General features: G+C 45.1%; 1 protein-coding gene across 1 annotated transcript in view; it reads right to left on the reverse strand.

Moving 5' to 3' along the window:
• Positions 1–10,812, reverse strand: part of AGBL1 (ATP/GTP binding protein like 1) — a 265,668-nt gene that overhangs the window by 58,628 nt on the left and 196,228 nt on the right. Inside the window, exon 18 of the mRNA XM_019533180.1 lies at positions 8,290–8,419. Within this exon, the coding sequence (XP_019388725.1) occupies positions 8,290–8,419 (130 nt within the window). The remainder of the gene's footprint in view (positions 1–8,289; positions 8,420–10,812) is intronic.

Genomic DNA, 10,812 nt, shown 5'->3' on the forward strand with positions numbered 1-10,812 from the left:
CCATGGCAGGAAAGATTATTGGGGTCAAATGACCCCAGCAAGGTGTTCATCCAGACTCTTCTTAAAGACCCCCAGGGAGGAGCCAGCACCACTTCTCTTGGAAGTTGGTTCCAGATCCTAGCCGCCCTGACCGTGAAGTTCTGTTCCCCAGCTTCATATATCTGTGTGCTTAACTTCAACCACATTTGGATCAGACCTGAAGTGGTCAGCACCCAAAAGAACTGAACTTAGGGTGCAGTTAAAGGGTGAAGTTACGTGATACACTTAGACCATACTCAATTTTTAGAACATTAACCAGTGTTAAAGTTAGGTCCTGTGAGCAGTTCTGACTTGACACTAGACAGATGGCAGGCAGGGGTATGGCTAGAAGCCAGGACACCTAGGCTGTATCCCTGCTCTGGATGGAAGGTGGTGCTGGGAGCTGTGCATCCTGGGATGCTGGAGGAGTGCGAATTGCTAATTTTATCTCCATGGAGAAAAGTGAAGTTACAAGCTAGGTAGCATAGCCCAGAGTTAACCCTTGCCTGAAGTGGCATAACTTTGAGATGCTCAGAGGACACCCAGCATGAGTTAGCAAGTTGCAGTGTGCAGACACTCATGTTTTGAGTGCCCTTAGTATGGTGTAAGTGTAAGGCATAACTTTACCCTTAGAGCAACAAGCATCACCATGAGCAGGGGACCGGCATACAATAAAGCATGAACCACTTGTATAGACACTATATTAAAGCAGCCTATTTCAAGGGGAGTTGGGCACTAACTTCCTTGGATCCTGCATGCAGCCACCTCAGCCAATGGGTTATCTTAGCAGTTTGTTAACTTAAATTGCTCCCTGCAGCTTCTTCCCACTCCACTACTAAACCTCACCGCTGTTCTCCTACACTTCCCTGTGTCTGCAGCACTGTACTGCCAAGACCTGATACACAGGGATCAGTTTGTTTCCCAACAGCAAGTGTCCTGCATTATTTATACCATCACCACTAACCAGCGAAGGAGAGGGGAGGACTCAGAGAGCATGAATGCTGAGGAATAGGATGAAAATCCACAAGGGGCAGCGTTTCCAATTAAACACACACCCAGGACTGCACAAACCCTGGAGACTCAATGCTTATGTCTTTGCAGAACTGTACGGTGAAATAACTCTGTCTGGAATGTGTGTAATTACCCTATAATCACCCCTTCTGAATGCCAGCGTTCTCCAGCTCTTTTAATGACAGATGCAGATTTTTCCAGCTAGCGTTTCATCTAGGCTATCAGCAACATCCAGTCAGAGTTTAGGTTAACCACAGGTACTATGTGGAATTTATGCCGATGAATATCAAAAAGGATTTTATAGCTTCAGCCCTATTTCGAGGCAGAACGCCCAGCAAAATTGGGTATCAATTACCTGCCAATTTAGCTCATTACTAACATGCAAAAAGCACATATATTATCTGCCTAAAATATAATTTTACATATCAGAAAGCACCCAGGGATGATCAGCTAGTCAGACAACCAGATGGCCTGCTCAGTCCCAGCTCTATAATTTTGCACCTAGAAAAACCTGCAGATTATTCCTAAATAACAGGGCTGAAATGGGCCTATTGGCTGATCCAGTCCTACCCACCAGCATCAGGGTAGGATTATCACTGACACCGATTGCTGAAGGATTATCTGCAGTGTCTGCTTCCGGGGCCTTATTTTGTTGGGTTGCCATTGGTTTCAACGGGAGCAGGGTCAGTGCCACTGTAACTTGCATTACAGGGGATCTTCTTCACTGTTCAGCCTGGAAAGAATCCCTGTGCTGTAACTTGTAGCCTGACAGCAAAGAAGCAAAACTCTTCCTGAGGCTTCATGGGGCAACATTCAATCAACCTGGCATCCACAAGCAACCAGCTTCCCTTCTAATCTACTCTTGTAGCTCAGACACTAACACAGTCAGTGAAGCATCCCTCCCAACAAGAAATTATTGCAGTCCAAGCTGCAAGCTTGCAGCAGTCTCAGGATTGCCAACTCGCCTTATTTTATCATGAAGCTCTTGGCATTTGGTGATTATGTTAGAGTCCCTTTGGCTTGAGTTAGTTTATTACCTGAGAATCTCAACTTTAATTACAAGGGGGTGGGGGTGGGGAGTTCTGAGGCCAGGGGTGAAAAGGCCTTTCCATTACTTAAGTTTATCCTGGCTGCATAGCAGAGAGTGAAACATGAGTTTCCTACTGTTCGAACACCGATCAGCAGCTAAAAAGGACCCACTCCCCCAAAATATCTTTTTTCCCCTCTCTCCTGAAAATGAAGACCACTTTCACAATGATTTTAAAAAATGGCTTTATTCTATCCATTTCCAAAATGTTTTTACTATATTATTTTATCCATTGTTATCATTTCCAAAAAATGGAACTTCTAACTCTGAGACTTTTTCTCCTTCTGAAAAAAAACCCATATGCCTAAGGTGACCAATAAAAATAGATTTCCAGGGGTTTTTTTCAGTGAAATAAAGAGGGAAACTAAAACTGACCAAACAAAGTATGGGAAAATGGGGGAAATGTTGAGAAAAATCAACCTGGTTTTCACTGCTTATTATCTGGGTACACAGGCACACCTACACTTCATATCCACGGAAAAAATATTCAGCAACCCTAGAACGGAGATCATTCCCCAACTCGGGGCAGCAGGAAACTCTGCACAGGACACACTCAGACAGGAGTGCTGAAACAACAGCAAAGTGCTTACTGTCCTGGTGCTGACTCTACATTGTTATTTCTAGCACCTAAAGCCCCTCAAAAGGAGAGCATATCCCCATTGAGCAACACGTGCATCTTCTACCCTAAAAAGTGAAGTACCCAGCAAAAGGGTCAGAGAAAGGAACTATCCTTGCCCCCATTTCACAGATTGCCAACCCAAGCTCAGAGATACTGGGAGACTCTGCCTAGCTCGTGGAGAGGTTCTTTAGCAGACCTGGGTACTGAGCAGTATTCGGTCACAAACCTATTGTCCCTCTCCGACTGTTCATTCTGGGAGTATTAGCGCACTATGCTTTGAGGGATAACTGATGAGTCAAGGCCATGCCCTTACAACTAGCACTAACTGTATAGCCAGAGGGACTAGATTATAGCAGATGACACAGGTTTGAACATCTATATTCCCTGGTGGAAATCTCTTGGGGTTAACAAAGTCTTTGGTTGAAATACTGCTAAGATTTTTTTACATGACACTGCCAAAGACCTGACCCCACTATGTAGATCTTAAAGACCTGGAGAACTTTTTCTTAGAGATGGTGTTTGCTTTGGCTCCCTCACCACAGTTGTGTCCCTCCCATCTATTTGGCACTCTCCCTTTGTGAGGGGGCAAGGATGGGACTTGAACATTCATGCAGCGGCTCTTGCATATAACTTCTGAAGTCCTGAAAGGTACTATAATGTCTAAGATATAGAGTTCATAGATTTCATAGACATTGAAGGCTGGAAGGGAACGCAAGAGATCATCAGGTCCAGCCCCACACCATAAGCAGGAAGTCAGCTGTGATCAAGTGACCCCAACAAGAAATATATCCACCTGTTTTTTGAAAGGAATCCAGAGTAGGGGCTTGCATCACCTTTGGGTGGAGTTTGTTCCAGACCCTGGACACACAGACAGTAAGAAACCTTTTTCTTATATCCAGTCTAAATTGGACTTCCTAGAGTTTATGGCCGTTAGACCTTGTTATCCCTTGGGCAGCTCTAGTGAACAGGTGTTCTCCCAGATCCTGATAGACCCCTCTTATGTAATTGTAGGCTGCTACCAAGTTCCCCTGAGCCTTTTCTTCCCCAGATTGAAGAGTCCCAAGTCCCTCAGCCTCTCCTCATATGGCCTTCCCTGCAGGCCTTGGGTCACATGAGTGGCTTGCCTCTGGCTCTCCAATACTGGATGCAGTACTCCAGCTGCAGTTTCAGCAGAGCTGAGTAAAGCAGGAGGCTGACTACCCTGGTTTTGCTTGAGATGCATTGGAGGATGCATGCCAGAGTTTGCTTAGCTTTGCCAGCCACAGCATCACATTCAGGGCTCATATTCATCTTCACAGATTTCATAGACATTAGGCCTGGAAGGAACCTCAGAAGTTCATTGAGTCCAGCCCCCTGCCCCAGGGGCAGGAAGTCAGCAGGAGTCATAGGATCCCAGCAAGATAAACATCCAAATTTCTCTTGAAGGCATTCAAAGTAGGTGCTTGAACCACCACTGGCAACAGTCTATTCCAGACCTTGGGGGCTCGGACAGTAAAGAAGTTCTTCCTTATGTCCAGCCTGAAACAGTCATGAAGCAGTTTGTGACCATTTGACCATGTCATCCCTTGGGGCGCTTTGGTGAACAGACGTCCCCCCAGATCCTGGTGAGCACCCCTGACAAACTTATAGGTGGCCACCAGATCACCCCTGAGCTTGCGCTGTTCCTGGCTGAAGAGTCCCATAGCTCTCAGCCTGTCATCATAGCCTGTCCTGCAGTGTGACCGCCCTCCCCCATAATTTGATAATCGGCCGTAAACTTGGCCAGTACACATCTGACTCCCAGATCTAGATGGTTGATGAAGACGTTAAAGAGTACTGGCCCAAGTACCAAGCCCTGAGGTACTCCACTGGTCACCCTGCGCCACGTTGATTTGCTCCCTTCAACTAGTACTCCTTGGGTCCAACCCCGTAAACAGTTGCCTAGCCATCAGACCGTATGATGATCAAGGCCACAGTTCTCCAGCTTAACCATGAGGACATCATGGGGAACTAGGTCAAAGGCCTTCTTAAAGTCCAGATATATGACATCCATGTCATCTGCCTTGTCCAGGGCACATGTTATCTGGCCATAGAAGGAGATGAGTTTATTAGGCATGACCTGCCAGTCACAAAGCCATGTTAGCTGGCATTCAGAAGCTTGTCTGGTTTTGATGGATCCCTTGACAATTTTCTCCAGGATTTTTCCAGGGATGGATGTAAGACTGATTGGCCTATAGTTCCCCAGGTTATCCCTCCTCCCTTTCTTGTAAATAGGGACCATGGCTGATTTTTTTCCAGTCGTATGGGACCTCACCCGAGTGCCATGATTTTACAAATATCTCTACCAAGGGGGATGCAGTGATGTTTGCCAGCTCCTTCAAGACTCTTCGGTGCATTCCATCTGGGCCCACAGACTGGCGAAAGCCCAGTTTCTCAAGGTATTCCCTCATCCGATCCGCATCAATTTTAGGCCCATCACCCATTCCCAGATTGATTTGTGTTGTTCTTTACAGTGTGATCCTCCTGGAAGGGTAAAAAACTGATGCAAAAAAGTCATTTAGGAGATTGGCCCATTCTTGGGCATTGGAAGTCAGATGCCCCATTGAATCTCTCAGGGTCCCAATGCTATCCTTGTTCTTCTTCCAACTTCCCACATATCTGAAGAAGGACTTTTTGATTCCTGTAGCTACCCTAAGTTCAGTTTGTGCCCTGGCTTTTCTCGACTGCTCTCAACAGGCACGGGCAAGTGCAGAGTAATCCTCTTTGGTAATGCTTCCTGTTTTCCAGCTGGTGTAGGCTACCCTTTTGAGCTTAATAAGGTCCAAGAGTTCCTTATTCAGTCATGGGGGCTTCCTTGCCCATTGACTGCATTTCTTGTGAGATGGTACGGCTTTGCCCTGTGCTTCAAGGATTACATTTTTAAGAAATGATCATTCTTTGTGTACTCCCTTTTCTGGGGGTGGTACGGCCTCTAATTGCCTGACTGACCAATTCTACCAGTTCAAAAGTCAGCCTTCCCAAAGTTAAGGACTTCCGCTACCCCTCAATCCACGGATCACTCACTAGGTCCTCCCCATTGGTCAGGACCAGATCAAGCAATGCCTCTCCCCTGAGCTGCCCATAGACCTCCTGGGTTAGGTAGAGGTCTTCGATGCATGTGAGGAAGCTATGCAACCTGTCAGATTTGGCTGTGTGCTCATCCCAAGAGATGTCAGGGAAGTTGAAGTCCCCCATGACGATCATATCATTCATAATTTCATAAAAAAGTTCATGTCTAGATTGGACCAAATCCCTCCATCAGTGCTGCACATTGTGCCACTCACAATTCCACAATGACTGGAGCAATGAAATGCAGATCCTGATGCACCAAAAGTAGAGGCCGAGGCCTCTTCTTTGGAAGGAGTGTGAGTGAGTGCATGTGTGTGTGCATACCTATGTGCACTCACGTGAGAGAGAGAGAGAGACGGAGAGAAATTTAGCCTATTGTTTTCTATAGGAGAAGCAGCCAATTAAACTGGTTTTGGTTTGAAAGCCTGTTGGCTTTAAAGGTCTTTCCCTTTCTCCTTCAAGTTGCCTATTCTCTGCTTTGAAGAATCTGCTCTCACGTCTCCAGGATAAATGAGACTAAATCACTTCATAGAAATCATTTGGCTATCAGTGAACTTGAATCCACAGGGTCCTGGAACAAAAAAAAAAAAACCTAACTTACTTCTGGAATCAGGAAAAGGTATTTTTGAGACTGTGTAAACTAAAATCAATGCACGCTTCAAAGGCAGAGAAAAATCAGTTTACCAACAGCCTGTCATGCAGGCAGAGAGCAAGGGAGACAACCTAATCAATAGCCTGTCTTCAGTCAGGAACACTGACAACCTGCACTGGGCTTGCAGGTCCCTGGATATGACCATCGTGGGAATGGGACAAAACTGCAGATAAGTTAGAGAGAAAAAGGAAGAAACAGCACGGAGAAACAGAGAGAAAGGTAGGGGTGAGAGTAAATAGGGATAACCCCCTGCAGCACCACACACAGAAAAGGATTGAGAACTTGTAACTGAGCCTCTAAGGGGCTGGACTCCCTCTGGCTCCCCATGTCTGCAGAAGCTTGATACTTGTGCGATGGAGGAAGGGTATGCTGATAGGAAGACTGCAGACCTTTTCATCTCCATCTGGCCTTCTTTCATCAAGCCAGGAAGGAAGCTCTTTCACTTTGCGACTGCCCCTGTATATAGGTTGTCTCTCCCTATGCACTCCCCAGATAGGGCTGCTGCCGCCTGCCTGTCAGTCTGAGTCTGCACTTGAACACTTTGAACCTCTTCTGCTTTTCCCTCAGAGGTCTTGGACACGTTCTTCTGGGCCTTCTTCCTGTACAAGGTGGATTCAACACAGCCTCCAGGAGAATGGGATTTTTTTTTGGATTGCAGCCTTCTTACTAGTTTGCATTGCCCCCAAAATGGAAACATCCATTTTCTAAAAGTAAATTTCCCCCCAAAATGTCCAGACTAACAAAGGCAGAATGGGCAAGGGAGTCATATGATTGCAAGACATCCTTCATCAGGTCATAAAGGTGAGCAGAGAGTTACAACAATTTGTCCAATCAGGTCTAAATCAGACTGAGTGACACAGTGGTCTTTTGCTCTGACTTTGATATCAGACTACTAGGCAATGATGAAAGAATGGTCTATTCAATGACTTTATTATCCCGAGTCTCAGCTGCCTTTCACATTGTCACAGTTGGAGTCAGAAGCATGTTGTCATGTTTATGGCTGATCAATGTTATTTTATATTTTTAAACAAGTTTTCCACTTGTCTGATTTTTTTTTCACATAAATCTTTTTTTCCCCCATTTAGGAGCTGTCACTGCAAAAGTAAACATCCTCACTTTACTTATTGCAAGCTTAATGCACATGCAAGCATAGCAGTTTCTTCACCATTCATAATTGCCCTCCCTGAAAGGAGATGAAGAGGTTCCCTTCCCCAGGGAAGAATGTAATTTTGGTCTTTTTTTTTTGATGCTGGCTCTTACGATGTTGTTCACATTCAAGCCCTTTCTACATGGGCTGTAGACACCTGAGCTGAACTCAATTCTGTTGTGCTGAACTCGGTCTTGTGCAGGCTAAAGCCACAGGTAGTTACCACAACTGGACGTGTAAATGCTTGGTTAGATGAGAAATCTTTGCAAACTCCTCTCTCTAACGTACCAGAAATGCTACATGCCAATAATGATTTTAGTAACAATAATGGCTGACAAAATTTTACACTGTTACAGATGTGTTCATGTTAGAACCAATAACAGCTTCATGAAAGATGAGTATCGTTATCCACATTGTACAAATGGAGAAGCTTAGGCACAGATTGGTAGTCCAGGCAGGGCAGTAGCCTCAAAATATGGGGTTACTGGTTCAATGGATCTGAGGCAGTAGCTACTCAGTAAAGCAAAGGTCTCCAAGCACTCCCTCATGCCCATAGTACAAAAATACTGGAGACCCCAATTCATTGGGATCGGGATTGTAAAATGAAAGAAACCTTTCTAGAAGCCGGGTACAAGTGACTGACACCGAACAGGATGAAAGAGACTCACCAGTGGAGCCCGGTCAATGCTGCGCAGGTAATAGAGGAAGCCCTTGCTGTGATAAATGGTTGGATGAAGCAGGGGGCTGGGAGCCAGCCACTGTCTGTTCAGGTCATCCCCACTCAAGGAGCACCGGTGGCTGGAACCAGAAAAAAAAAACATTTAAATTAGAAAAGCCATTGAGTAGATTCATCAGAGCCCCCATTTCTGGATAGGCCCTGCACTAGGGGCCCACTTACCTGCTGTGATGTGAATGCATAAATAGCTAGATTTTAGAGAAGTGCTTGAGTGAGTTAAAACTCCACAAAAGCTTATTTTAAACAATTCTACAGTTTTTATTCTTCCCCCCAGGACCTGCACAGTTGGAGTTACAATAACTACTTTAGCATCGCTTTACACAAGCACATATGATAAACAGGCCCAAGACCTTTTCTAATATTCTAAAATGCCTATAAAGCCTGTATCACGTGAGATGGCATAAAGGGTGGGTTTTCAAACCCAGCTCAGGGGACCATTCTCATTGTAATTGGTTCAAATCATAATCATAGGTGTTGGAAGGGACCTCAAGAGTAATTTAGTCCAACTCCCAGAATAAATGTTGAATGCACTTTTCCAAAAGCAAACAAATACTTATCCAGCCTCTTGAAAACCTCCTGTGAAGGAGATTCCAAACCTTCCTTTGCCAGCATTGTCATATTGTCCTAACAGATTTAATCTACATCTGCTTTGTTGAAATTTAAGCCCGTTCCTTGGTTTCCTGCCTTCTGTGGCCTGGGAAAACAGTTGCTCCACCTCCTCTTTATGACAGCCTCACAAATATTTTAAAACTGCTATCATATGCCCCCTTAGGCTCTTTTCCTTCAAACTGAACATACCTAATTTCTCTCAGCCTTTTTTCATAGAGTTTGAGTTCCAGCTCTATTATCTTTGTCATTCACCTCCAAATTCTCTCCAGTTTCTCTACATCCTTCTTAAAATACCAAGTTCAGAACTGCATGAATACACTAGATAAAGCCATCTATTTTCATTATCAGATAAGGTGCAAATCTACCTTGTCTTCCACTTGGCCTAACGAATCTCTCAGACCATTCTGAATATTTGTAGGCATCTACATGAAATAGCTAGATATTTCATTTACCACTTCCACAACTCTTGAGAAATGGAGCCATCTCAAGCACAAAGCAATAAGATCTTCATGCTACACTGCACTGTTATTCAAAACACGTGGCTTTAAATGAAAGTTTGACCTGAAGGTAAAATATTAATAAAATCTAAGCATTCCCACCCCCAGAGTGGACCAAAAAAAAGAGTCTTGCCTTAGCTATTGAATGTTTTAGTTTTGTTTCTATAACAAATGCAAGATTGTGCCAGATGTTTGGCTGCGTGGAGGACTGTTAAATATTTTTATGTGATTATGCAAATACGAGTGGTCACTTTGTTTTAATCTGGAAGGCTCTCACTTGACATAGAGGCTTTGCTCAAACTGGAATTGCCGTTTGGAAACTGTGATAAAGTTCAGGAGTTGGACCCTCATCAGATCTGAGTTTGTGGTAGGGCCCCACCATGTTCAAATCATTGACATATAATGAAAAACACTTATGTTGGCCTGGCAAAGTAGGACTAACATGCGCTTGAGGGTATATATTCTAAGTGTTGCATGGCATTCAACCACAACTCCTAGATTGTTCCAGTCCCCCAACTAAAGAACATATGGAAAAAGAGTACAGTGAATGAGATCTCACAATTGCTACATACTGCCTCAAATTTCCCTAGGTAGATGATGTTGTACTCAAAGGCTCAGCACAGCCAGTGCTTGATGGAAGATTCTTGGAGGGAAAGGGCCTGTTGGCAAAGAGCAGAGGCAATGGAGGCCTGAGAGAAAGCAATAGTAGGCTTCATCATGAGTGTTTTATATTTTTTATGTAGAAAAACAAGGCTCTGATGCCATCTTGGGGTTTCTGGCAATATCACAAGATCCATTCCACTTTCACTATTGCGCTAATCAGAGCCCCCCTTCCTTTGCAATTCAGTTACCTTGTTCATGCGTAGTAGCATAGCCTATTACCATACAATAGTGGGGACGTGTCATACCCTGAAGCTTCCCACCTCAGCCCCAACTGGTGCTCCCTTCCCTTGCACCACTGAGACCTCCATCCATCCAGACACAGCCCCTGGCACTGGGCTGCAAGGGCTGCCTTGGCACAGCTGCCAGCAACTGGGAATGGGAGCAACCTGTGCAGGGACTGGGACTTCCCCACCACGATGCAAGACAGACTCAAGGGGAACACCTCCAGACCTCAGGTTAGGGAGGACCGGGTTAGAGAACTTCTGGAGGGGCTGGACATGTTCAAATCAGCGGGCCCAGATGCTCTCCACCCCAGGGTGTTGAGGGAGCTAGCAGGGATTATTGCAGGGCCTTTGGCATGGCTTTATGAGCACTCATGGTGCTCGGGCCAGGTGCCAGATGATTGGAAGATAGCCAATGTGGTCCCCATCTTTAAAAAAGGGAGGAGGGAGGACCCGAGCAACTAT

This window comes from Crocodylus porosus, unplaced genomic scaffold, assembly GCF_001723895.1.
Source record: "Crocodylus porosus isolate Cpor-Errol unplaced genomic scaffold, CroPor_comp1, whole genome shotgun sequence".
In the NCBI taxonomy this organism is placed as follows: domain Eukaryota; kingdom Metazoa; phylum Chordata; order Crocodylia; family Crocodylidae; genus Crocodylus; species Crocodylus porosus.